General features: G+C 65.7%; 6 protein-coding genes across 6 annotated transcripts in view; 2 read left to right on the top strand and 4 right to left on the bottom strand.

Moving 5' to 3' along the window:
• Nucleotides 1-1,564, bottom strand: part of CHLRE_14g610050v5 (uncharacterized protein) — a 10,221-nt gene extending 8,657 nt beyond the window's left edge. Inside the window, exons 1-3 of the mRNA XM_043069960.1 lie at nt 1,351-1,564; nt 705-800; nt 144-329 (exon numbers count right to left, since the gene is read on the bottom strand). Coding sequence (XP_042916633.1) covers nt 144-329; nt 705-800; nt 1,351-1,554 — 486 coding nt within the window. The 5' untranslated portion in view covers nt 1,555-1,564. The remainder of the gene's footprint in view (nt 1-143; nt 330-704; nt 801-1,350) is intronic.
• A 48-nt stretch (nt 1,565-1,612) lies between these two features.
• On the bottom strand, nt 1,613-2,424 carry CHLRE_14g610000v5 (uncharacterized protein). The gene has a single exon (XM_043069959.1). It carries the CDS (start codon nt 2,255-2,257, stop codon nt 1,967-1,969), a length of 291 nt encoding a protein of 96 aa, XP_042916632.1. The 5' UTR covers nt 2,258-2,424; the 3' UTR covers nt 1,613-1,966.
• Nucleotides 2,425-2,554: 130 nt separating this feature from the next.
• Nucleotides 2,555-8,610, top strand: CHLRE_14g609950v5 (uncharacterized protein). Its single transcript, XM_043069958.1, has 5 exons — nt 2,555-3,106; nt 3,746-3,892; nt 4,149-5,120; nt 5,492-5,713; nt 5,951-8,610. Exons 1-5 carry the CDS (start codon nt 2,765-2,767, stop codon nt 8,537-8,539), a joined length of 4,272 nt encoding a protein of 1,423 aa, XP_042916631.1. The 5' UTR covers nt 2,555-2,764; the 3' UTR covers nt 8,540-8,610.
• Nucleotides 8,611-8,674: 64 nt separating this feature from the next.
• On the top strand, nt 8,675-11,701 carry CHLRE_14g609926v5 (uncharacterized protein). Its single transcript, XM_043069957.1, has one exon. It carries the CDS (start codon nt 8,799-8,801, stop codon nt 9,144-9,146), a length of 348 nt encoding a protein of 115 aa, XP_042916630.1. The 5' UTR covers nt 8,675-8,798; the 3' UTR covers nt 9,147-11,701.
• A 1,795-nt stretch (nt 11,702-13,496) lies between these two features.
• CHLRE_14g609900v5 (uncharacterized protein) lies at nt 13,497-20,194 on the bottom strand. Its single transcript, XM_043069956.1, has 15 exons — nt 19,616-20,194; nt 19,262-19,340; nt 18,965-19,056; nt 18,729-18,817; nt 18,044-18,501; nt 17,817-17,897; nt 17,481-17,573; nt 17,272-17,330; nt 16,964-17,072; nt 16,743-16,814; nt 16,497-16,644; nt 16,307-16,344; nt 15,845-16,020; nt 15,235-15,563; nt 13,497-15,095 (listed from the first exon to the last, which is right to left on the bottom strand). The coding sequence occupies exons 1-15, from the start codon at nt 19,837-19,839 to the stop codon at nt 14,641-14,643; spliced, it is 2,502 nt and encodes an 833-aa protein (XP_042916629.1). The 5' UTR covers nt 19,840-20,194; the 3' UTR covers nt 13,497-14,640.
• A 564-nt stretch (nt 20,195-20,758) lies between these two features.
• CHLRE_14g609850v5 (uncharacterized protein) lies at nt 20,759-23,924 on the bottom strand. The gene is made up of 5 exons (XM_001701306.2): nt 23,484-23,924; nt 23,235-23,313; nt 22,796-22,881; nt 22,459-22,547; nt 20,759-21,883 (listed from the first exon to the last, which is right to left on the bottom strand). Exons 1-5 carry the CDS (start codon nt 23,711-23,713, stop codon nt 21,429-21,431), a joined length of 939 nt encoding a protein of 312 aa, XP_001701358.2. The 5' UTR covers nt 23,714-23,924; the 3' UTR covers nt 20,759-21,428.
• Between the last annotated feature and the right edge of the window lie 332 nt (nt 23,925-24,256).

Here is a 24,256-nt window from a genome sequence, read left to right as displayed (position 1 = left end):
ACCATCCCATGGATGGCTACCCCCCACCCAACCCCCAACCCCCCGGCCTCTCACCTCCCCCACCCACCCACCCCCACCCCCCCAACCCCCACCCACCCACCCATCCCCCCTCCCCTCACCCCCCCCCTCACCCCTGACCTCACCTCCCTCATCTCCGCCATGCCCAGGTAGGTGAAGCTGGCCGCCAGCAGCCGCTCCAGCCGGGCCTTGTCACTGCCGCCGCCGCCGCCGCCGCCTCGCTCTCCGCCGCCGCCGCCGCCGCCGCCGCCGGGCCCGGAGGACTTACCGTCCAGCGCCGCCACCCGGCCCAGCAGCCGCTCCTTGGCGCGCTGCGTTTGGGAAGCGGGGGTGTGGTTGTTTGCAAGGAAAGCAAGGTCTGGGACGGTGGAGAAGGGCAGGTAGGTGCGCATGCGCACACATGGGAACACGGATTATGACCTAGTCCGAGCCCCGTCCCGTTCATCCGGCTCCCGCCCCCAACATGACAGAGCGCGCCCCTCTCTACCCCCTGCCCACCCTGCCCCTCCCCCCATGCCCCTCCCCATGCCCCTCCCCCATGCCCCACCCACCCATTCACACGCCCCTCTGCCCCCCACAGGCCCCCCTCCGGCTCCCTCTCCCTCCCCTCCGCCCCCAACCCCCAAACCCCCGCCCCCGCCCCCAACCCCCCCCAGCCCCCGCCACCCCCTGCCGCTAGCCCGCACCTGCAGCACTGCCTTGTGCGCCTCGCAGCGGCTGACCTCCAGCACCTCGCACATGCCCAGCAGGTGCCGCACCAGCGCGTGAGGCAGCAGGCAGGCCTGTGTTTGTGTGTGAGGGGGGGAGAGGGGGCGGAGAGGGGGCGGGGCGAAGGGGGTGGAGGGGTTGAGGGAAAGAGGGAAGGGAGGAGGGAAGGCATGCGCGGTGCAGGGGTGGAATGAAACGGAGGCGGGTCGCGGGTCAGCGGGTCAGCGGGTCAGCGGTCTAGTGCACCTCCACAAGCGGCTAACCCCGCCCTCGCCAGGCCACCAGCCACCAGCCGCAATAGCCGGCCCTCTGCCCCCGGCGTCATCCCTTGGCCCCTGCCCTACGCGAGCAAGCCCCGCCGCTGCAGGGCCCAGGCTCCAGGCAGCCCACCCCCTTACCAACAGCCCACTCGAGAGGTTCGTCAGCGGGCGTGTGAGCAGCCCTTTCGGCTGGCCCCTCCGGAAAGCCCAGAACAGCCCTCTCCCAGCCGCCCACTCCCCCGCCGCCCGCTCCCAGCCGCCCTCTCCCTCCCTGCGCCAGCCTCCACACGCGCCTGGCTTTCTCTCCCTCTCCCCCTCTCTCCCTCCCTCCCTCCCTCCCTCCCTCGCTCTCCCTCTGTCTCACCTCTTGCACCTGCGCGATGCCGCCCGGCCCCGCCGCCGCCAAGATCTCATGCACCATGTCCTTCCCCTCGCCGCCAATGGCCAGCGGCGGAAGCTCTCGCCCGCCGCCGCCGCCGCCGCCGCCAGCGCCGGGGCCCCCGCCGCCGCCGCCGTTGCCGTGGGGGGAGCCGTCCGTGCCGCCGCGTGTTGGCGACGCGGCTGCCATTGTTTTCAACGACCTACTGCTGCTGCTGTTGCCAGTGCTACTGCCGTTGTTATGGTTGTTGTTTGGAGGCAGTTGGTGCTTTAGCTGCTTGCGCTACAGCAGTCGTTTGTATGCTAAGTCGCTACTGATACGAAGACGAATGAGATGCGCAGTAGGCAATATTGCCTTATGATGCGGGTCGCGGGTCCTGCGGCTGAGGCCGACTCTGTCAGACTCGTCGTCCCGACGGCCGCTGCGTTTTGCCGCTGCCGTCGGTGCCGTAGCGCCTGTATGCCTTGCCTGGTACGTTACGTGTCACACGTGCCGGGCTGCCTCACGCCCACTTTCCCACGCCCGCTGATTACGGTGCGGTCCCAGGGCCGACGCCCGTGCCGCAACTGTGCCTCCGGCCTCCAAGCTCCAATGGCTGGGCTTAGCGCACCCGCTGGCCGCTGGCACCCGCCGCAGTGCTCGCGGTGTTGACCCGCTCCACCGCCGCCTGGTACTCGGCCGCCTCGCGCCGCAGCTCGCGAACCACAGTCGCGAGCGCCTCCGGGTTCACGCCCGCGTTCAGCAGCTCGAGCAGGATGGCCAAGCTGTCCTTGTCCAGGCCCGTCTCCAGCAGGTTCGACAGCTCAAATGCGGCGTCAAATGCGCGCGCTGGCACGGTGGGCTGGGGCTCCGGCTTGCCGCTGTAAGGCTTCAGATTGGACCTGCTGTCCATGGTGGCCTCCGCGTGCGGGAGGCTGAGCTATAATGTGCAGACAGTAAAACAAAATGAGTCTGATAAGGAGGAATTATGCCCTGAAGTCGTTGAAAGAGAAACAGGGTTTCAAATTTTCAGCAGCTATGGTTGGTCTTTGCTGCGGCAAAGAGTTGGGTTGGGTAACCAGCAATTAGGAGTACGCGTGACGGCTTCGGGCGACGGTGATACGGTGTCGCCACGGCAGAGGGATGCAAGGGAAAAAGCGCTCCATCGTGCTCGCTTTGTTAGGGCAGGGCGCGCTTCTGTAAAGATCGTATAGTGCAAAACACAGAACCCACGCAAGCGCTACGTACGTACTGGCGTGGCAGGCCAAGCACGCGTTGTTGCCTGGCACCGACCGAGGTGCAGCCGTGTCTAGCAGTCGAAGCCGTCGCATTCCCGACCGGCTCTTGCTTTGCTTATGTGTACCTAGGAGGGCCCACTTGACCAAAGCTCAATCGCGTTCCCACGGCCGGGCGGCCCAATATGCACGCCCTACGTCTTTCGTCGGAAGCGGGGACGGCGCTAGCTGGAGGAGCCGGCACTTGGCGCTATCGCGGACATGCACGTAAAGTGCCGGGCCACACGACCTGCGCGGTCGGAGCCAGTGTCACGCGAGCATCACCTACGCTCAAGCATGAGTCCTACTCTGACGTCCTGGTGATTCCGCCAAACGGCAGCTCAATGTATAGCCTCATCAACAGCCCAGCGCCGACTGTCGTGGTCCCTGTGGCGTCGTCCCCGGCGTCCGAGCCATCGCCCGGCAACGCGCCGGACTTGGGCCAGGACTTCAGCAGCTGCTACTCGCCCGCAACGGTGTCTGCCATGGTGAGCGAGGTCGCGAATGCGGGGTTCGTGGGACGTTGCAACACTCCAACCTCCGTGACCAATGGCGCGCAAAGCCCTCGCGGCTGCTTCGCTGCCGCGCGGCTCTCAGTCACAGACCACGACCCTTAAATATCGCGCTGCTTGTTGGCGTTGAATGCGCCCGAGCCGCGGCTGGCAAACGCTCGGCGCGCCCGCGCGTGACTCTTGGGCTGCCCACGTCGCCGACCTATCATTGCAAAGCGCGGGCAGCGAGGCTTCCGTCGCACCCGCCGCTAGCCGCCCCTGACCGGGCAGTTCGCGCCATTTTACCGCTTTCATATGCCCACAGCTACTACCGCCTCCGCGCTAGCCCGGCCGTCTCAATGCCGCTGCCGGCCCCGTTGCCAACGCCTGGCGCTAGGGCCTGGCCGCCAGGCCGTGCTGGGTCCCACCAACCAGCTTGCCCCCCCCCCTTCCCCTCGTCTACTCACATATCCCCCTCTCAGCCCCTGCACCACATCTCTCCTCTTGCGCCTCCTCACCTTCCCCTGCCATGACCCGCCACGCTCACCGGCGCGCCGTCTGCGTTTTGTTGTTGTTCAACACTCACCTCCCGCTCTCCCGCCTCTCCCACCCACCCCACCACCCCCCCACACTCAGGCCCGGCTGCTGGGTTGCGGCGCCAACGGCGACTGCGAGGCGCTGGAGGCGTTCGCGCTGGGTGCCGGAGCGCGGGCCCGAGGCGGCGGCGGCGGCGGCAGTGGCAGCGGCCTGAGCAGCACGCAGGAGCTGCGCGCACGCCTGCAGGTGGGTGGGCAGGGGTGGGGTGGGTGAGCGAGTGATAGGTAGACGAGGCGAGAGGGGAGGAAAGCCATGTCACCGCGGTGCTGTGTGTTGGGAAATGCTGTCTTAAGTGTGTGTTAGTTTTGTCGACCAGCCGATGTTGTTTGGCCAGGGCTACAAAATGTGCTTGCTTGCTTTAACACTTGCTAAGCACAACAGCTTTACCCCGGGGTTTCTCAGCCGCGCTGCCTCCTCCCTGACGCCTCCTGCCTCCCTCCAGGCCGGTGCCAGCACTCCGCTGGACGAGGCCTCTGCCGCGCTGGCGCTGCTGACGGAGGCCGGCGCCTTCCGCGACGTCCTGGAGCACGGCCTGCCGCTGCTGCGCGCCGCCGCCAGCAGCAGCAGCAGCGGCAGTAGCAGTAGCAGCGGTGGTGGTGGCGCCCCTGCAGCCGTGGTCCCGCACCTGTCTGACCTGGTGTCAGACCTGGCGCTGTCGGTGGCGCTGGCGCACATCAGCCTGGCGGCGGGCGAGGGCGGCAGTAGCAGCAGCAGCAGCGGCAGTAGCAACAGCACGTCCAGCGGCAAGACCGGCAGCAGCAGCAAGGACAAGGGCAAGGGCAAGGGCGCGGCGGCTGAGCTGCTGGCGGCGGGCGGCAGCACCGAGGCAGCGGCGGCGGCGGGCGGGCTGGAGGATTCGTACGGGCATCTGGAGGCGGCGCTTGCCGTACTGGCGGCGCACGGCGGCGCCGGCGCCGGCGCGGCGGCGCTACGGCAGGAGGTGGCGTTCTGCCTCCAGGGCGTGGCTGTAGCATTCGCGGAGCAGGTCCTCCGCAGCACGCCGCCCGTGGCTGTAGCCGTGGCTGCCGCCCCGGCGGCGGCGGCGGACTCGGCTGTAGCTGCGGAGGCTGACGGCGAGGCCGGCGGCAAGGCGGCGGCGGGCGCCAAGGCGCCGTCGCCGGCGGCCACCGCCGCCGCGGCGGCGGCGCTGCGCGCCCGCGCGCTGACGCTGCTGCGCGGAGCGCTGTGGCGCGGCCCCGCGCCTGCGGCTGGCACCAGCAACGGTAACGGAAACAACCACAACCACAACAGCAGCGCTTCTGTCGTGGCCGGCAGCTACGCTGCTGCTGCCGCCGGCGGCAGCGCCGCCGCCGCCGCCGCCACGCTGTCGGGCTGTTGGCCGCCGGACCTGACGCCGGAGGAGCGCTGCGAGCTGATGGCACCGCTGAGGGGGCTGCTGAGCGCGGCGGAGCACGTGAGTGGGGCGGCGCGTGTGTGTGTGTGTGTGTGTGTGTGTGTGTGTGTGAGGCCGTGCGTGAGGCCGTGCGTGAGGCTGTGCGGGGTATGTGTGTGTGGGGTTGTGCGTGAGGCTGTGCGTGGTGTGTCTTGTGTGAGGGATTGGTTTGTTTGATTGGTCGGGAGTTGTTACGGGTGGGGAGTGTAGGCAAGGCTGGGGACAAAGGAGAGGGGGCTTGAGAGTCCGGATGCTGGTGCGTTTGCAGGGGGGGGGGAGGATGCTCCTGCAGCGCGCTGCAAGAGCCGCGGGAACTCTCGGGAGTAAGGAGTGCGAGATGGACTGCAAGGTTGCGACTTTTACGTGTGTCTGTTATGACGCCCGCCCCGCAGATTGCTCTGTACGGACCTATCGCCAGCAGCAACCCCAAGAAGCAGCAGCCCGCACCTGCCGCCGGCTCCGCCGCCTCCGCCTCATCCATGGATCTCATCCCCGCGCCCAGTGCTACAGCCGCCCAGGCCGGCAGTAGCAGCAGCAGCAGCAGCAGCTGCGGCTGCGGCTGCGGTCTGTCTGACGTGGAGTTGTACGACCTGGCCATTGCGCATCTGGCGCAGGTGAGGGTTACATTCATGATTTGTGAAGGAAGTTGTAGACGGTAGACAACCTTGGGGAACACCAGTCGTTACCGACGACGTCAACCAGAGTCGTTACCGGCTACCGGTCGGGCTGTGAAGATGTTACCCGTTGTTGCGTAGTGCGAGCCCCCTTCAAGGCATGTTGTGTTGCTGAGCTGGTTTATTGTGATTAATTTAACGCGTTTCTTGCTGCTTTTGACTATGCTCGCGATGCAGGGCGTCACCACGTGCTGGCCGCAGCACGTGCTGCAGGCGCTGACCTACTTCGAAAAGGTGGCGGCGGCGCAGCAGCTACAGCCCGGCGGCGCGGCGGCTACAGCCGCCGCCTACGCCGCCGCCATGGCCGCCGCCCGCGCCACCGACGGCGACGGCAGTAGCGCCTCCAGCACCGCCGCCGCCGACGTGACCTTTGAGCGGTCCGTGTGCGAGGCGCTGCTTGGTCGCCGCAACACGGCCGTCGGCGCCGCCGCCTCTGCTACAGCCGACGACGCCGCGCCCGCTACAGCCGCCGCCGCCGCCGCCGTTTCAGCTACAGCCGGCCGCGCCGCCGGCTCCCCACTGGGCTCGTACGACGACGGCGCCTCGTCGTACCTGCCGTACTACGGCGACGACGAGGAGGCGGCGCTGCTGCGGCGGCTGGAGGCGATGATGTCGTCGTACAACTCCGCCGCCGTGGCGGCGGGCGCGCCGGCGTCGCGCGGCGGCGCCGCCGCCGCCGACGGCGTTATGTTCTCTGTGGACGAGCGGCGCAGCAGCACCGGCGGCGACTTCAGCGATGACGAGGACGCCGTTGTGGTTACGAATGCAGGTGGCGGCGCCGCCAAGGGCGCGGGTTTCAAGGCGGCCATTGCACAGATGGCGGCTGCGTCGGGCGCGACGGCGACGGCCGCCGCCAAGAGCGCCAAGCGCTCGGGCTCGCCTGGCGCCGGCGGCAGCAGCAGCAACAGCGGCGGCGGCAGTAGCAACGACGTGAACCGGCGCTACGGCTGGGTCCAGGACTGGCTACAGCTGTCGGTGCTACCGTGCTTCCCCGACACTGCTGCTACAGCCGCCGCCGGCGGCGTGACCATGTCCCGTTGGTTCAGTGACCCCCGGGTCATCCTGTTCAACAAGGTCATCGCCGTGCGTGGCACCGGCAGTAGCAGCAGCGGCGCCGATGGCGGCTCGGTGGCGGCGGCGCTGGGCAGCGCCGTTGCGCACGTGTCGGACGCCAGCCGCCAGCGGCTGTGGCAGCTGTGGCAGGCCGCGGCACACGCCGTGTCATCGGCGGCGGGCGCTGCCGGCGGCGCCGTTCAGCAGCAGCAGCCGGCTGCCACGGGCGCCGCCGCCGCCGCCGGCGCGACGGCGCCGCCGGCCGTGGCTGCTGCTGCCGCTGCGGCTGGCGGCGCCGGCGGCGGCTCTGCTGCTTCTCCGCAGCTGCCTGCGGGCCTGTGGGCGCAGAGCCGTGCGGCGCTGTCGGACGTCGGCCCGCGTGCCGCCGCCGTGGGCAGCGCCGCCGCCAACGCCGTCGTGGCCGCCGCCGCAGCAGTCGGCAGCGCCGCCGCCAGCTCCCCCCGCGCAGTCGCCGCCGCCGCCAGCCGCATTGTGCCGCTGGGCTTCTTTGGCGGCGGCAGCCGCGCCGGCGGCGGCGCCGCCAACAGCGCGGCGGCCGTGATGGGCTCCGGCTCGGGCCCCCTGCCGGCCGCCACGGCGGCGGCGCTGCCGCCCAAGGCCGCCGCCGCCGGCGCGCCCACCGCCGCCGATGGCGTGGCTCCCGCCGCCGCCCCCGCCGCGGCCCCTGCAATTAGCATTTCTGCCGACGCTCCCGCGGCGAGCAACGTCGTGCCCTTCTCCGTGGCGGCCGACGCCGCGCCCGCCGCGGCCCCCGAGCCGCAGCCAGCGGCGGCGCCGCCGCCGCCGCCCCCGCCGCACATGCACCCGCGCGAGGCGGCGGCGGCGGTGGTCGCCAAGGCCAGTGAGGCCGCCAGCGCCGCCGCCGCCGGCGCCGCCGCGGCCGCTGCCAGCGTCAGCAAGGCCGTGGTGGATGTGGAGCACGCCATCGAGGCGGCGGTGGAGCCGCAGCTGGAGAAGATGAGCGAGTGGGCGGCGTGTGTGGCGGCGGCGGCGGACGAGCTGCAGCGGCGCGAGGCCGTACGCCGCGTGGCGGCGGTGGCAGCGCAGGCCGCCTGCATGGGCCTGCTGGCGGCGGCGGTGGGACACCGCATCGCCGTTGACGGCGCCCTGCGGGGCGGCGGCCCGCTGCCGCCGTGGATGGGCGGCGGCGGCGGCGGAGCCGCCCAGGCCGCGGCGCCTGCCGGCGTGACGGCGGCGGGCATGCACCAACTGGCGGCGGCCGCCAGCGCCTCGCCGACGCTGGACGAGGCGGCGGCGGCGGCGCTCCTGCGCGGCTGGGCGGCGGCGCGCGCCGCCGCGCCGGGCCTGCCGGCCGCCGCCGAGCGCGCGGCGCTGCTGGCGGAGCTGTCCAGCGGCCGGGCGCTGGCGGCGGCGCGCGGCGCTGCGGAGCGCGAGGCGCGCCTCGGCCGCCGCGTGGACCCGGCCTCGCTCCACGTGGTGGTGGAGGTGGAGGGCCTCAGCCGCCCGGCGCGGGCGGAGGAGGTGGTGGTGACGGCGACGCTGACGACGGAGGGGCTGGCGGCGGATCGCGGCGCTCCCACGCCGGCGCGGTTCCGTGGCGAGGAGCGCGTCACCGCCACCTTCCGCCGCGACCGCCTGGAGCAGGGCAAGGGCAAGGGCGGCGGCGGCGGCGGCGTGTGGCGGCTGGTGGAGGTGCGGCAGGCGCCGGCAGGCAGCGAGTACCTGCTGTGAGCTGCGAGCTACGGGCAACACTCCTGTGTGTGAGGCTCATGATACAGCCGCGCGGGAGAGAAAAGCATCGGCGGCTGGAATGGGTTGGGTATAATATATCCACGGTTGGGTTCGGTATTGGCAGACTGGCATCCTGGTGAGAGAGGGACGCACCGGCACCTGTTCGCCACACCGCCACTTGGCATTGAGTTGCCGTTTTGTTGAGTTGAATGCCCAGTTTTGCGATCGAGACGACCGTTCATAGCATCTCACCACAGCCATGCACCGCGCAATGCGCATACGGAGAGCCCGCAACCACGCGCACCTTTTGAGCCTCCCGCGAGAGCCGAGAGCGAGTGAGACACGGGGCATGAGGAATGTTTGCATGGATGCACCCTATTGGGGCGGCGTGCCCCGCCACAGGCCACTGGGGGAACGGCTTTTCGCCGCCTTCAGTATTTTGTGTGGGCGGGGCTTGCGACGTCTGAAAAAGAGGCGTTTACGGTTGCATGCACCTATTAGCATCAGGGCTCCGGAAGTTGTGGGAGTTGCTGTTGCCCGTTGGCTGACGGAAGGCTCTTCGGGTGCTGCTCTGCGGCGTGGCTTTTGTACTCTTGGTAGGACCTGAAGAGACGGCGACGGAGCGTGAGAGAGAAGAGGAAGAAGGCTGCAACCGAAGAAGTAAATATACATTTAGGACGGTGTCGCGGAACGGCAATACATAGTAGCAGGGTCGCTTCTGCGGCGGACTTGGGGGGCCGAGCAGGCGCAGCTCGGCGGACCTGGAAGCCAGGAGGGTGCGGAAGGGTTTTCACGGCAAGGAGCAGGAGAGGGCCCTGAACTGGGTTGGGGCCGGGGGTGGGAGATGGGTTGCGGCAACGGCGGTAGAGCGGTGCGGTTTCAGGCGGCTGGCGCCTGTTGTGGCGCTGATGACGGCGGCGGGATCTGACAGCGACGCGAGTTATGCGGCATGCGCAGAAGCCATGGAGTGAGCGGAGGAAGCTAGGTGTTGGAGAGCAAGTTGCACAAACGCGCTTGAATAAGCTTTCGGGGGCCGCGCGAATGGCACGAGGTGTTGTGCGTGCTCACAGGCGGACACACGGTTCCCGTGCTCCTCCCTAATAGTGGCGGCCCTACCTGTACAGGGGCGCATGCGCATGCAGACACACATATCACAAAGGACAACGGGTCCGGTGCACCTGCCGCGAATGTGAGACGACGTGTTGTGGCGGGGCCACGCGTGGACATGGGGTGTGGGGGCCTGCCGAGGCGGCGTGTGTGTGTTTGTGTACTGGCCACTACTGCTAATTCCATGCGCACACACGACCAGATGTGGCCGCGGCAGTCCTTATCGACAAATGGCTGAGAATGGTTTAGTGCGCGCCACAGGCACCTGCCAACGCACTCGCGCTGCCGCAACGTATTTGGCATGCGGCTCAGGGCGTCTGTGGCGCTGATCCAGCCTGTTGTGCTGTTGGTAGGACTTTCTTCGTATTGACGCGGGGGCGTGCCAAACTTCAACGCTTACCATGCACAAAAGCGGCGCCTCGAATCGCACACATTGGGGGCGATCTGCGCACCGGCCTTTGCGCATCGCCTAGTGGTTTGCACGGCTGTGGTCATTAGTTGTTGGGACGCGGGTTCATGAAAACCCATAAGTTTGAATACGACCGGGCTTCATTGCGACAGTGCAAGAGGCGGCGGGTCCGACCTGATCATCAGGCACATCGGCACAAGGCTGTCGATTGCGTCGACACTAGGCACATGGCGAGCCGCTCGGTCAGATCGAGCACGGGGGGCGGGTGCTGCATACCGCATACAGGTGGGTTGCAGGGGTGCGCTCCGGTTAAGCGCGGCTGGGCGCGGAAGATGCGCCAACAAAAAAAGACACATCGAAGAGAAAGAGGATAAAGAGCACGAAGGACGTGGTGTGTGGGTGTGTGCAGGAGCGCTCCTGTTGCGGTGCTTGCCGCTTCGGGGCTGTAACCGGGCTCCCCCGCACATCATGACGCAGGAGGAGGGGGCGCGTGTGTGTACGGCGTGTGTACGACGTGCGTCCTGTGTGGCTGGCGGCTGTGGGTGGCACAGCACGTGGGGCAGGCGCACCCGAGTGTTACCTGCTGTTTTGTTGTCTGGTCGCTTTTACGCTACCGTGCATGTTTTTAGAACTTGCTTACGCTCTGGTTTCTGTTTCGTTTTGGACAGCGGGAAGCGCGGGACTGGCGCCGAGTAGTGGGCGTGCGCAGCCGGCCGATGCCGAGGTGTTGCCAGCGCACGCGCGTTCGTACAGTAGTAGTACTGCATACTGGAAGATTTGGCAACTGTGTGTTGGTTGGGCACTAAAGCGGTGTCGTTGGGCGCCACCCCCACCCCCATTCTCCAGCCCCCGCCGCTGCAGCCGTGGCCGTGTGCGGTGGTTGCCGCTCTCGGCCTCCGGCGTCAGCATGGGGCGGTGAAGTTCAGGGAGAGGGTGGTCGGGCTGGCCAGCGCGGCTTGGGCACGCCTGGCCACGTGGCGTGTCGGACGGTCAAGACGCATGCGCCCACATGTGTTGCGTATCTTGCCGCTCGTTCGCTTCTGGAAGGCATGTCGCCCAGGGTTGTAGGAAACACGTGTGAAGATTGCGTCACGTCTTTGTCCGACCCGGCTGGCAGTCTGGGAGTGTGGTGTGTTCAGTGCAGCGTGTGTGCGTGCTGAGGCTACGACTATTGAACTGACCGACGCGGGCCGAGGGAAAGGAAGCCGGAGAGACTTGGTGACGAGGTAACACCGAAGAGAGGCGGTGAGGAATATGGCACATCAGAAATAGGAGTACAGGTGTGCGTGTGAGGCACGAAAGGCAGGCAACAAATTGTGAGAAAGGACGATATCACGCCAAGTATAACAACAAATTATGCGAGATGAGCCTAAAATACGAGCGTATGGTGCTGAGTGTGTGCAATTTCATCGCCACAAGGCAAGACCCGGTTCTGAAGTGCCCCATTGAGTTTACACGATAACATTGACGTTTGGTTGGTCCACCCTCCGGTTGCGTCGTCGTCGAGTTTATTGTGTGCCAGTACTACTTTGCCTTCGGGCGCTGCCCCCAGCCACGGCGCATGTCGGAGGCCTGAAGGGCGTAAGACTCCCCCCCTGCAGGCGGGGCCCTGTACAGTATGACTGACACTGTAACACAGAAACAACCCCAACCAAGCCCCGGACCCGTGTTTGCCCTGATGTGAGCTGTGCCTGTGCGACCCCGGCCATGTCTGGGAGATGAGGTAGACGCTTGCGGCCTCAGACTATAGGCGTGGCGAAGGGAAGCACACATCTTGTCAAGGGGCGAGTCAACGGGCAAGGGCTGTGCAGGTGCAGGTGCTGGCGACTGCAGGCAGCTGCCCCAGGTGGCGAGGCTGTGGCACGGGCCCACAGCGGATCGCACATTCAAGCACGTCAATCATCGGACGCCACCAGTCCACCGTTTCACTCGGGCGGCTTGTAGCGTGCGTGCGCTTGTCGCAATGGCGCCTGCGCCCGACCCGGCATGAAAGCATGGGAGGGGCATCGTCGACAGACCAGGGGGGGGGTACGAACTAAACCTCCAGACCCCATGTCCCAAAACCTCCCGACCCCCCCTCCGGACCGACCGACCGACCCCACCACCATGCAACCCCTCAAAACCCCCCTCAAAACCCTTTGGTTTTTAGCCAGGTCGGTGTCAATCGACTGCTCTCGGCGAGCTCTAAAATTGTGTACCTTCGGTTCAGCTGGAGGCACAACTTGACTGGCAGCCATGCCACACATGTCCATGTGTCCATGGCCGAGCACCGACCCTTCTGTCAGACTACCGGGGCGTGCGCTTAAGCTTACAAATGCGCTGTACATATTGATGTTTGGGATTGTGTGCCGGAAGAGATCGGTGGACTTTCTCCCGGGATCATGTGAAGAATCCCGGGATTCATGTCACGCTCGATGGCCGGCGGCAGCCTTGTCGCCATGACCCACACCAAGCCTTGGCCGTAACAAGTTAGCATCAGTTCGCATAGTCTCCATGACACCAGTGAGAGACGCTCGAGTGGGGCTCTACGCTACTACGATGCCAATGTGGTCGGACATGCGGCCGCTTTCCTGAGGCCAAAGGTACTGCAAATGCTTTAGTATGTGCATGCTAATGTGTGCTAGTGCTTGTGCTATTGGGCGGAGCGTTTAGAGGGGCGTTTAGGGCGCGGAGACGAAATCTGGCAGTCCCACCCACATCCGCGTGACGAAACCTTGGGGACCCCCAACCCCGACGACCGACCCTGAACTTTGAGGGCCCATAACTTTGCAATTACTACCCTGATTGAAACTCTGAAAGTGGATTTGGAGTCCTCTCGTCAAGCTCTTTCGTTTGAGAACATGGGGCCTTTCCCAGTCGAGACTACCCCCCCCCTGGACAGACGAGACCAAACAGAAAACGTGAATGGGGGCGGGCTGTGCGCGTTCGGTGGCAAATGGGAGACAGTAGGGACGGCCAGTGCCCAGATTGGTGGGGAGGGGACAGTTCGTGCCAGATGGGTGGCCAAAGCCGGGCAAGACAGGTGAGCCAATGCGGACTGCTGCAGGGAGAGATTCGACTTGCTGTCCGGAGCAGAGAAGCGGGGGAGGGGTTCTGTCCTTGCGCTTGTATTCTTGCTACGGACTAGTGCCGTGACGTGCCGTAAACTGCCGGGGACGGGGCAGGTGGGCAGGAGTGGGCCGAGCCTACAACAGCCGCATTCGCGAGTCGTCCGCCGACCTCTTCGCCAGCATTCATCACCCAGGGGAACACTGTCCCATCGCACACCCAGGGGGAATCAAATAACCGGTTTCCTTTAACCGCTTTCCTGCGAGAGACAGGGGTGAACCGGATTCTGCCAGCATGTAAACGGGACACGCGCTGCGTCCCTGTAAACGAGCGGAACCTGTAGGTGCTTGCCGTCAGCTCGATACCGCTGCATTCACGGACCAGGCTCCAAAGTATTGCCCAAAGTTACAGGATGGTGGAACATGGAGGCGGCAGCCCCCACGCCGACATTGGAGGAGTTGACGCACGCAATGGCAGTGCAAAATGCCAACCCCGCATCCCACCACACGCTCATCACTCACTGGGGGCCCTGAGCCCAGTGCCAGTCGTGGCGTCTTGTAACCGCCACTGTGATAAAAAAATGAATGCGTCACTCTCGCTCTCAGCCCCTCACCCCCCCGCCCCCCCCCAGAGATGCAACGCGCTCTGTACGGCACACGGCTTGAGCTGACACGGTTAGCAGTAACCGCACCAGCTCCTGCCGCCACCCTTGGCCCCCCACTCTCAACCATTGTCAGTGTACCCGTCAGCTGCGGCGGCGGAAGCAGCCAAAATCGCAACGAACCTGTGAGGCACTAGACTCCATCCCAACTTAACGCCAATGCGCTCATCATCCGTGCCGCCCGCGTCGTCGTGGCACTACCTGCACACGCGCACGCGCTGCCCCAAATCCCAAGCACGTCCATCGCCGTGCCATGCAATGCAATGCAATGCCTGCTGCGAGAAGCTAACGCGCCAGTGAACACAGCGACGCTTTATCCCTTTCCTTTGCCATCGCTAATGGCGATAAGCTTCCTGTCACTTCCTGTCAATAACATTCTCACGGACCAAAACACCGCTGCAAGAAACAGCAACAACAATAACTCAGGGCTATCACCCGACCCAGGCCCGATATAAGCCACGTGCCACATGGGTATCCCAAGCAGTGTTTCCCAAACTTTTCCTCGTGCATTCTGAGCTAATATAATACCATCATGCTACATGCTGCTGATAAGCTTGCGGCATGCATATATGTGCCTGCACGCTTATCAGTGCATGCCTTTCCAACGGCCGCCTCCGTCCTGCACCGACGGCCTACATGCGTAACCCGCACGCCGGGAGTGTGTCATGGTGATACACACGGTCTGCCTCTGCCAATCTAATGCGCGAAAGCACCAAGAATCCCTTCGGCCTCCTCCTGCTCTCCTCCTCTTGCTCCCCTAGAGGCACCTTGCAACTCACTACGCAGTACGCACTGCACGATGCAGCGCCGCCACGCGTGGGACGGATCGTGCACAAACCCAGCAGACATGCTGCACGCCACACCTCCTCGTTCCTCTCAAACCTTGTTGGTCCCGCCGTACAACTGGTTCACGTGCGCCGCCGTGTCCCCTGCGCCGCCGCCGCTGCTGCCGCCAGGGCTGTACCGCCCCGTGAACCGCTCGCCGCCGTTCCCGCCCGCCGCCGCCGCGTCCTCCTCCTCCCCCTGGAAGCCGTGGTGCGCGGCGTTGGACGAGCTCTTCTGCTTGCTCAGCTTGTTGGTGTGGCCCTGGTTGGGCGACAGCGGGTAGGCGCTGTTGCCGTACTGGCTCACGCCCTGCTCCTGCGGGTGCATGTGCGCGCCGCCGGCCTTGATGCCTGGGTCGGCCTCGGCCTTGTAGGCGGTGGCCGGCGCGGCGGGCGCGGCGATGCGCAGCACCAGGTCGGCCAGCACCAGCACGCCCATGACAGCGGCGATGGGCGCGGCCCAGGCGGCGTAGGAGGCCTGGTAGCCGGTGTGAGCCATGTAGATGCCTGCGTGGGTGCGGGGTTGTGTGCGCAAGCAAGGGTTCAGGCGTGCGGGCGTGGTGGCGAGGCGGCGAGGTGGAGCAGGCGCCCTTGCGTCCCATCTACCCGCGCCCCTGCCCCAGGCCGCCCATCCCTGCGCGCTCACCGATGTACACGTTGGCCCAGGCCAGCAGCACCGTGCAGCGGCCCAGGTTGTGGTGCACCAGGTTCCACAGCCAGCGCCGCCGGTGCGTGGGGTCGAGCCGCACGTGGCCCACCACCATCTGCGCGCCCGCCGCCGCCATGACGGCAATGCCGATGGGCGCGTGCGCGCTGCCGGCCTTGCCGCCCACCACCACTCCGCCGTTGTCCAGCTTGACGTAGGCGATGACGAAGCCCGCCACGAAGAGCGAGATGCCCACGTACTGGCAGCCCACGTGCAGCAGGAACCACAGGTGCTTGCCGGCGGGGCCGCGCACGTCGCGCAGCACCCACCTGCGCGGACAAGGGGGGTTACATTCGCGGACAGGGGGGGGGGAGAGCGGGCATGGGGGCGGGGGAGGTCAGGGAACGGGTTTGGAGTCATGGAGCGAGCGGCAAGGTGTTGGGCAAGCGCAGGCTTGTGAAGCGCTGTTGTCCTTCGCTCATCACACACGTGCACACCATTAGAGGCGTTTAGAGGCGTTCCGGCCCGTGTGCTCTGCTCCTTCTACCACAGCCTCCCTCTCCCGCCCTCCACACCCCCTCGCCCACAACACGCACTCCCCTCAACCCACCTGTGCGCGGGCAGGAAGGTGCCCAGCGGCAGCAGCAGCGCCCAGGCCACGGCCATGAGCGCGCCGTGCACGTTGACCCAGTAGCCCTTGTCCACCGCCACCACGTCCGCGGCGCCGCTGGCCACGTCCAGGCTGAAGCCGCCCACGGTGCGGGACAGGTGCTGCACCAGCCGGTCCTGCGCGTGTGTACGTGTGTGTGTGTGTGTGTGTGTGTGTGTGTGAGGGGTTACATTCATGATTAGCCAAAAGGTGAAGGCGTAGCCAGGAACATTAGTACAGCAGAGGGGGGGAGGTGGTGGGGAATGGGTGGGAGGGTGAGTGAGGGATGGTGGGAGCGGAGGGAGCCGTGGCGCGTACTGAGGGTGGGCGCTGCATGTGAATGATGTGATCCTGCACGCGAGTCAATACACACCAGCATGCGCGCGCGCACACACAAACATCTGGGGCAGCAAGGAAACGCACCTGGGGGAAGGTGGCCCAGTTGAAGCCCATCTGGGGCACTGGGGGTGCGAGGGCGGGGGAGGGGCAGGGAGGAGGACAGATCAGCAGGGCGAAACTGGGCCACGTGCCAGCAGCTTTAAAAGGGCCTGACTCATCAGCGCCAAGGGCAAAACCTCGCCTCCCCCCGGCGCGAAAGCCCTGCCCAACTCACGAGCTTGTGCAAGGCGGCGGCGGCTGCTGCTGCCGCTAGCTCCCGAGGCGGCGGATGTGAGTCCGCCCGCTGCGCGCAGGTCGGACGAGGCCAGGGCACGTGGCTCGCGCAGGCGGCGGCTGAAGCAGATGGTGGTCACACCGCCCGACTGCGGAGCAGGTGACGCGATGTGTTCAGTCATTGAATGATAGCGACTTGATATTGTATGATGGTGGGTTTGCTCGGCTGTGCTCCAATCTCACTCACCTCCATGACGCCCTTGTCGTAGGCCCAGTCCCGGGTGCCGCTGAGGGCGTTGCTGTCGTCCATGTCCTCGCCCTGCGATCAAAAAGCATGACACAATTTAGAACAATTGTCAACATGGTGATCGGCATCGAGGCACAAATACCGATAGTGCTCAGCCGCCCTGACCACCGGGTCGCAATGCCGTCAGCCGCCCACACGCCACCGCCGGGCCCCGTGCTCACCGTGACATAGAAGGCCCGGATGGAGGAGCCGGACGAGCCCGCCCAGCCCAGGACAATGTCGGAGGGGCCCATGGTGCCGGGGTTGGGCGAGAAGCCAATGGCGACGTAGCTGTGGTCGGGTAGTGTGTGGTGACGGAGGAGTTAAGAGCATGGACAGGCGTTATGAAGTTTCGAACGGGCGGAGGAAGCGCGAGGAGGAGCCAGTCACTTCGGTGCAGAGGGCAGGGACACGATGGTCACAATCGCAATAGCATGCGAGGGTCCCGTTCCTGGTTTTCGGTCTTAACCGGCCACCAACCATGACTCACCCGCTGGTTGCGGCCTGCACGGCCATGTGGATGGTGCCGTCAGTGGCCACGTCGCCGGCCTGCATGGGGTGGGAGTGAGAGGGGGGCCAGGGAAAGTGGGGGAGGGGAGGTCATGACCGTGCATGTTTCAATGGCCCAGGGACGAAGGCCTATGCCCTTTGAAGCCACCTAAAGCCCTCCAAAACACGCCCTCCCCACCGAGGCCTCACCGCCAGCACTGTCTTGCCGGCGCTGTCGGTGCCGGTGCAGGCATTGGGCGGGGCGGAGGGCGTGTTGACGGTCCAGTGCAGGGTCACGTCGCCCTGTGTGGGGGTGGGGTGGGGTGCGTGTGTGTACACAGAGGGCGGGAGGCAGGAGCGGGACTTGGAAATTGGGGACAAGGGGTTGGCAAACCGCTGCCACGGCCATCCCCCCCCCGCCCAAGCCGCCAAACCTCCACGACATGCCACCCTCCCGCCCATGGCCGCCGAACCTGCAGCCTGCACCTCACCGCATCACATCACGCCACACCACACACGCCACATCACACACGCCACACACCGCACCTGTGTGGACATGCAGGCGTAGCCCAGGGGGCTGGGGGTGCAGCTGCCAGCCGAGGCGTTGGAGGCGGGCGGCGGCGGCGGCTGGGAGGTGCAGGGAGGGAGGGAGGCAAGGTTGGGAGGCAGGCAGGCGGCGAAGGTCGGCAGGAGGGACAGAGGAGGACAGGAGTCGGAAGAGGGCGGAGAGCCTCAGTCCCGACCCAAATGATGACAAAGCGGGACATACTTACCGAGGTGACGTCCGAGTTGGACAGGTCAGGTCCGTTGTCACCGGTGCTGTCGTCGGTGGTCGGCGTGGGCGGAGGCGGCGGGGGCGGGCTAGGGGGCGACGGCGAGGGGGGTGGCGGCGAGGGGGGCGGCGGCGACGGAGGCAGCGGCGAGGGAGGCGGCGAAGGAGAGGGAGGAGAAGGAGGAGAAGGAGGCGAGGGGGGCGGACGGGGCGACAGGTTCGGAGGAGGGCTCGGGGGCAGGGGAGGGGAGGGCGAGGGAGGCGGGGGGCTGGGCGGCGGCGGCGAGGGGGGCGGGGGGCTGGGCGGCGGCGGCGAGGCGACGGGCGCGCATGCGGCCGACACGGCTGCGCACACGCCAGAGCCATCGGCCGAGACCGGCATGGTGGCCTGGGCGGTGGCCCAGCGGCGGGTGGTGCCGGAGGTGCCGGCGCTGACAACATGGAAAGCCACAGAGGTGCCTGCGTTTGTTGGTAAGGGTGCCAACCAAGACGCAACGCATTAGCCAGGTGACGACCATGGAAACATGGCGGAATCAATGGAGCTGTGAGTGGGGCCCGTCCAGCTGCCAGCCACGCCAGCCACGAGTGGGCCCCACCGCCAACCCTTGCGCTCCCCTCGGCTAGCCACGAACATGCCGCGCCCCAGCTAACCCCGCATCGCAGATCACGCTGGCTAGCAGACTCACCCTTGGCGGTGCAGGGCACGGTGAAGGTGGTGGTGAAGGAGGTGGCAGCGCCGGAAGTGAGCGAGTTACCCAGGTCCAGGCGACCGGGGCTGCGGGAGTGGGTAGAAGAGTGGCGGCAGTCAGCTTCGCGCCTGCAAAGCCAAGAGCTGCAACTCCCAGTCCCAAGCTCCCCACGCCTCGCAACACAACGCCTGGCAGCCCACAAGGTCATGTCAGCACCACACGGCCACACGCACCAGTCGGGGGTGGGCGGCGCGGGCGAGGTGAATGCGGCCACATTGGGCGGGTCGGTGGTCACCAGCGCCAGGCGCCGGATGGGGAACGTCAGCTGCACAGGCATACACGAAGGATTTAAGCCATGTGGGTCAGCGCGGGTCGGGCGCGTCAGAGGAACTGCAGCCCCCGTCTGCGTGACGTGTCTGCATCCTCGTCCACTCGCGGCCACCGCAGACCCCGGTCACAATGAAACACGCATGCACTGCCCCTAATCATTTCCTGCCTGCCCACACGCCAGCGCAGAACTCGCTCCTCACCCGCATGGTGTGTGTGGCGCCGGGGCACAGGGTGGTGACGGCCGGGCCACCGGACAGCGCAAACGTCATCCCGATGGTGCTGCGGAGGCAGAGTGGGAGGTCAAACGGGTTAGGTATTGAGTCTCAGGTATGTGGGAGAGTGTGCGAATGTGCATGACTGGATGGGTGGGGTGGGGGTACACGTACATGACTGTTTGGCGGGGGGGGGGGATGCACGCGGCGACGAGGATGCAGGCCAAGCGCAACCGCCAACCCAGCACGCGGGGTCACAGCCCCGGCCAAACACCGCCAAGCACGGCCCGCACGACCCAGGAGATCAGCTCTGACCCGCTAGAAGTCGGAAACGCAAATTACTTGTCTGGGGTGGGCGTGCCGTGCGCGGGGTAGAAGCCGTTGTACGCCTTGTCCGGGTAATTGGTACAGGTGAGGGCCGGGAACACCGACCAATCCAAGCCGTTCTCCGGCCCGTAGCCATACTCTACGAGGTAATTCCGGTCGTACCAGAAGCGAGGGTATGCTTCTGCCCCGCGCCAGGCCAGCAACGCCAGCAGTGCTAGAAGCGACCAGTGGCGCAACATATCGATTGGGGGCAAACTGGTTACACGCCGCCAAGTTCAGCGATACGTTACTGTTACGCCTATATGGACGTGCTACGCTTGTGCCTGAGCTGCGCCTCTGCCCGGTGCGCAAAATTAGGTTGTGGCTGTCTACGAGGCGACGTCTCTCAGAAGCGGTTCCCAAAGGCAAGCTCGAGGCGTTAAGTAAATAGCCACAGCAAACTGTATGCTGTGCTGACGACCAAGGCGCACACTTTGTGAGGTCGCGCTTGGGGAGGAGGGAAGCTGCCCGACTGAGGTCGGAGAAGTTTGGGCGCAGGTTTGGGCTGGTACCGTCAGGACTGCTAAACAGGAAGTATCAAGCTAGGCTGAATGCATCTACGACCTATACAGGAAAGCGGGATGAAGGGGCGGGCGAGATGTCATTCGGCTGTATTTCGTATAAAACCGTCAGTTTTCGCAAGCCCAGGTCCAGCCACGCATTTCACCTCATGCAAACGGACTTTTGGTATCGCGAACCAAATTCGAGCTTAAGACAGCGCTCGAGGATGTACGGGCGCCACATCCGTCTACGAGGGCGCGGGCAGCGCTCGAGGTGAACCCCCGCCCTCCAGGCCCCGTCTGCGAGCTCCAGCAACGGCCCTTCGAGCGCGAGGCAGCGCAGGTGACCGCGCTCAAAATCCTCGCAGCAGCATCCGAGGCGCCCTTGCTGTTGTCACGCTGTCGAGGCGTCCGCCGCAGTGGGGTGTGCGATGGGGTGGGGGGGGAGGAAGAGCGCCGCAAAAGGCGCCGCAACCGGCTCCCCCCTCTTGGCCGCCTGGCCGCAAAGCATCTGAGGTGCACTTCGAGGCCGGACCCACCGACGCCCTTGGCATCAAATGGCGGTTTCATTCCTGAATGGAGCCAGAGTGAGCCAGACGAGCGAGCCAGCGAGGGGCCGGGGGCAAAAGAAGCCAAAAACGATATGGTCAGCAGCGGGTGCATCACCGGCGGGTCACGTCTCTATCAGCCTGTCTCTGCAAGTGTGTGCGCACCTGCCAGCACGGCCGACCCGTACCATCGCAGTGCAATCAACAGCACCACCCTGCCTGAAAGCTGCTCAAGCCGGAATGGCCTGCAACCGCACTGTGATTCAACCGGTCGGCGCGGAGTGAACGCCTGGTACAATCAGAAGGCAACACGGTTTCCCGCGGCCCTACACACCTGCACCAGCCCTCTTGACAGCGCTGCAGCATCCGCACTCTCTATTCCTCGTCCACCTCCCCTGTCACCAACTATAGCACTTGAGCCCTAGAGCCGCACAGCACTTCAGCACATGATCAACGCTCGTTGCAGACAGCAAGCTAGGCCTGCCTAGGGCCGATCGTGCTATGCACGCCAGGACGCCAGACCTACCTGTGTTCATTTGGCACGCGTGCGGCCCCGGCCCAGCCCTCCCGGCTCTGCTTCTGGCCAACTAGCCCTTGTGGGTACCCCTGCTAGCCACTACCACATGCAACCAACGAGGTACCATGCATACAGCCGTGTGCTCTACCTAGCTGTCACTGGTGTCAGCGCCTGACTAGGCCCAAGCAGGCAGGCGATCGCCAATGCTTGCGGCTATCGGCTCCCTAGCCGCGGCGCGGCGGCGGCCGCCGGGTCGGTGGCGGGTGGCGGCGGCCGCCCGCCGTGTGGAGCTTGCTGGGCTGGCGTCTGGGCGGGGGCGCGGGCTTGGAGGACTTTGAGGGAGATGCGGAGGATGGAGACGAGGACGAGGCGGGAGAGGGTGCTGGCTGGGGCTTGGGCGCGGGGGAAGGCTCCGGCTGGGACTCAGGTGCGGGTGAGGGTGAGGGCTCGGGCTCGGGCGCGGGTGAAGGAGAAGGCTCGGGCTCAGGTGACGGCTCGACAGCTGGTTCCGGGGAGGGTTCGGCGACGGGAGAGGGGTCCGGCACGGCGGCCACGCAGGTGGTAGACACGGCCGCGCACTGAGCCGACGCCGCGTCAGCCACAGCCAGGGTTGCCTGCGCCTGGGCCCAGCGGCGGGCGGAGGTGCCGGCGCTGGTCACGGCGAACACGACAGAGCTGCCTGCGGGGTAGGTGGTGCGGTGGAGACAGCAACGGCGGCGGCGGCTTTAGAGATGCGCGATTGGGGGCAAGTCAAGAATATGGCGCACCGAAGGAAAGGTGACGAACCGTCTTGGAAGGTAAGATCAATCACAGGGATGCGGGGCAAACGGGCACGCCGGCCCCGCTCTGCCCCCCCGCGCGCGGCTCTGGCGTGGCTTGCATTGCTGAGCGATTAGGTGAGTTCGCGGGGTCCCGGTTTCGCGCCGCAGCAGCTAAGCTAGCCACCTCGACGCATGCACTCAGCTTCTTTACCAACGAGCCTTACTTATCACCACTACTACTCCAGACTACTTGCTTTCAATAGGAACTTAGTTTTTAGCGTTAGCCGCCACGGAAACACGGGGGAGCCAGCAGCCTGCCGCTGGCGAAACAACGGTATGGAGTGCGTCGCGTGTGCCCGCTGTACCTCTGGACGTCGGCACTTCACTTCATATTTGATACACACCATCCCATGGATGGCTACCCCCCCCCCCCGCATACGCAAACGCACACGCATCCAGCAATCACCTCCCGCACCACCCCGCTGGGACTCACCCTGGGCGCTGCAGGGCACGGTGAAGGTGCCGTCAAAGGAGGTGGCCTCGTTGGCGTCACTGGAGCCTCCCAGGTCCACGCGGCCGGGGCTGTGTGCGTGTGTGCGTGTGTGGAATGAAGCGGCGGCGGTGGGGGCGCGGAGGAGGTGGGGTTACATTCATGATTAGTGGGGCGGGAGAGGCGTGAGGTGGGGCGGGCACGGCGTGAGGTGGTGGGGATGGACACAAGCACGCTGCACACGGTGTGGACCCTCGCTCCGTGAGTCACTGCAGTGCCGCAGGCCACGTCCTAAAGGCGCTAGGAACTCCCCCCCCCACACACACATCTTCGCACGTACCAGTCGGAGGTGGCGGGCTTGGGCGAGGTGAAGGTGACCGGGGGGTTGGTCGTGAGCAACGCCAGCCGCGGGTTGGGGAAGGACAGCTGCGCGGGGGCAGGATTTGGAAGGGGTGATGACAGCGATAGAGCGCAGGGTTGCAGAATGCAGGCTCCTCAAAGGGTGCAGGGCTCGGTCTAGGCATGCTGGACGCATATCGTGCTTTCCGCTCCTGCTGACGGAGTCAAGTGCCTGCCCACTTGCTGTCCCATTTACTCCTCATCTTTCATTCTTAACTTCTTGCCCCGAGTCAACAGCAGCAGTGAGTAACAGTCCCGCCTCAACCACCTCAACCGTCACTAGATCCAGTCTGGCGAGCCCTGTTGCCCCAGTCGGGCTCAGCCCGGGGCCAGACACACACACACGTGTCCGCCCCCAGCTGTGCGGCACAGGCGCTCACCGTCACGGTGTGCGTGGCCCCGGGGCACAGCGCTGTGACAGCGGAGCCGTCGGACAGCGCAAAAGCCAGGCCGATAGAGCTGCAAGGGTGGGGTGGGGGGCGCGGAGGAGGAGCGAGGAGTGGGGTTAGGCGGTTGGGTACGGCACGCGGGCCCCTGCCCGGCCGACCGAGCTGCCACACCCATAACCCGGCGCACGCAAAAGCATGGGAGCAGCCATAGCGGCATTTACCCCTGGCTTCCCCACCCACCTGTCTGTGTAAGGGCTGCTGTGGGCCGGGTAGAAGCCCGTGTATGCCGTGGTGGGATAATTAAAACAGTTGCGCTCGGGGAACACCGACCAATCATATCCCGCATCCGGCCCGTAGCCGTATGCGATAAGATAGTCAGAGTCATACCAAAAGCGCGGGTACGCCTCAGCACCCCGCCATGCCAGCAGAGTGGCAAGAGCGACGAACGAAATCATCATACCTGGCGCCATCCCCGCAAGCATATACGCGCAATGTGAACTACACTGGTGTTCGTGACAAACGCGCGTTGTTATGAGTTTCAGTGTCTCAGGACACGTCCAGTAACGCAGCCCACAAGACTGGCTTACAAACCGGGGAGCTCAAACCGCGCTGTAGTTTAACGCGTTGCTGAGGTTGCCCGGCGACTAGCAATTCTAGGGTTTACCAGATTACTGTGCTTAACCGCACCTTTCGTATAGGCCGCAGCGGGCACGAACCCGGTAATAAGCGCCCGCCAACCCCATTGACGTCGCATGCGAGAAAACAATCTTGTACACCGTGCACCGGAATTTGTGTGTACGCACCTCCTACCCCTAGTTTCAATTGCATTGCAAGCTTGGCAGCACGGGGAGCTGCGCACTGAACCTCGATATGCACTGGAAGCTTGTGGGGTTGCTTTCACAGGGGGGTGGGCGTCGGCGCGTCGCTGTTAGGCAGGCTGTCGGCTGGCAGTGCGTACGGGCTGTCCACCCAAGGATAGGGCCGTGCGTACCCGCCTGTCGCTCAGGATGTAT

Source organism: Chlamydomonas reinhardtii, chromosome 14 (genome assembly GCF_000002595.2).
Source record: "Chlamydomonas reinhardtii strain CC-503 cw92 mt+ chromosome 14, whole genome shotgun sequence".
Classification (NCBI taxonomy): domain Eukaryota; kingdom Viridiplantae; phylum Chlorophyta; class Chlorophyceae; order Chlamydomonadales; family Chlamydomonadaceae; genus Chlamydomonas; species Chlamydomonas reinhardtii.
The sequence above is the reverse complement of the archived record's forward strand: the minus strand, read 5'-3'. Positions and strand labels throughout refer to the sequence as shown.

What these genes read in the sequence shown, in the direction of transcription:
- CHLRE_14g609900v5 (XM_043069956.1), bottom strand. Translation starts at nt 19,839, where the DNA reads ATGTTGCGCCACTGGTCGCTTCTAGCACTGCTGGCGTTGCTGGCCTGG. An exon ending in TCCGGGCCTTCTATGTCACG is followed by an intron (nt 16,815 to 16,963) that starts GTGAGCACGGGG and finishes TTTTGATCGCAG; the next exon opens with GGCGAGGACATGGACGACAG. An exon ending in CCGCCGCCTTGCACAAGCTC is followed by an intron (nt 16,345 to 16,496) that starts GTGAGTTGGGCA and finishes TCGCACCCCCAG; the next exon opens with TGCCCCAGATGGGCTTCAAC.
- CHLRE_14g609850v5 (XM_001701306.2), bottom strand. Translation starts at nt 23,713, where the DNA reads ATGGCGCCAGGTATGATGATTTCGTTCGTCGCTCTTGCCACTCTGCTG. An exon ending in AAGCCCGCCACCTCCGACTG is followed by an intron (nt 22,548 to 22,795) that starts GTACGTGCGAAG and finishes ACACGCACACAG; the next exon opens with CCCCGGCCGCGTGGACCTGG. An exon ending in CGTGCCCTGCAGCGCCCAGG is followed by an intron (nt 21,884 to 22,458) that starts GTGAGTCCCAGC and finishes CCTACCCCGCAG; the next exon opens with GCAGCTCTGTCGTGTTCGCC.
- CHLRE_14g609926v5 (XM_043069957.1), top strand. Translation starts at nt 8,799, where the DNA reads ATGCACCGCGCAATGCGCATACGGAGAGCCCGCAACCACGCGCACCTT.
- CHLRE_14g609950v5 (XM_043069958.1), top strand. Translation starts at nt 2,765, where the DNA reads ATGCACGCCCTACGTCTTTCGTCGGAAGCGGGGACGGCGCTAGCTGGA. An exon ending in AGCTGCGCGCACGCCTGCAG is followed by an intron (nt 3,893 to 4,148) that starts GTGGGTGGGCAG and finishes GCCTCCCTCCAG; the next exon opens with GCCGGTGCCAGCACTCCGCT. An exon ending in CCATTGCGCATCTGGCGCAG is followed by an intron (nt 5,714 to 5,950) that starts GTGAGGGTTACA and finishes CTCGCGATGCAG; the next exon opens with GGCGTCACCACGTGCTGGCC.
- CHLRE_14g610000v5 (XM_043069959.1), bottom strand. Translation starts at nt 2,257, where the DNA reads ATGGACAGCAGGTCCAATCTGAAGCCTTACAGCGGCAAGCCGGAGCCC.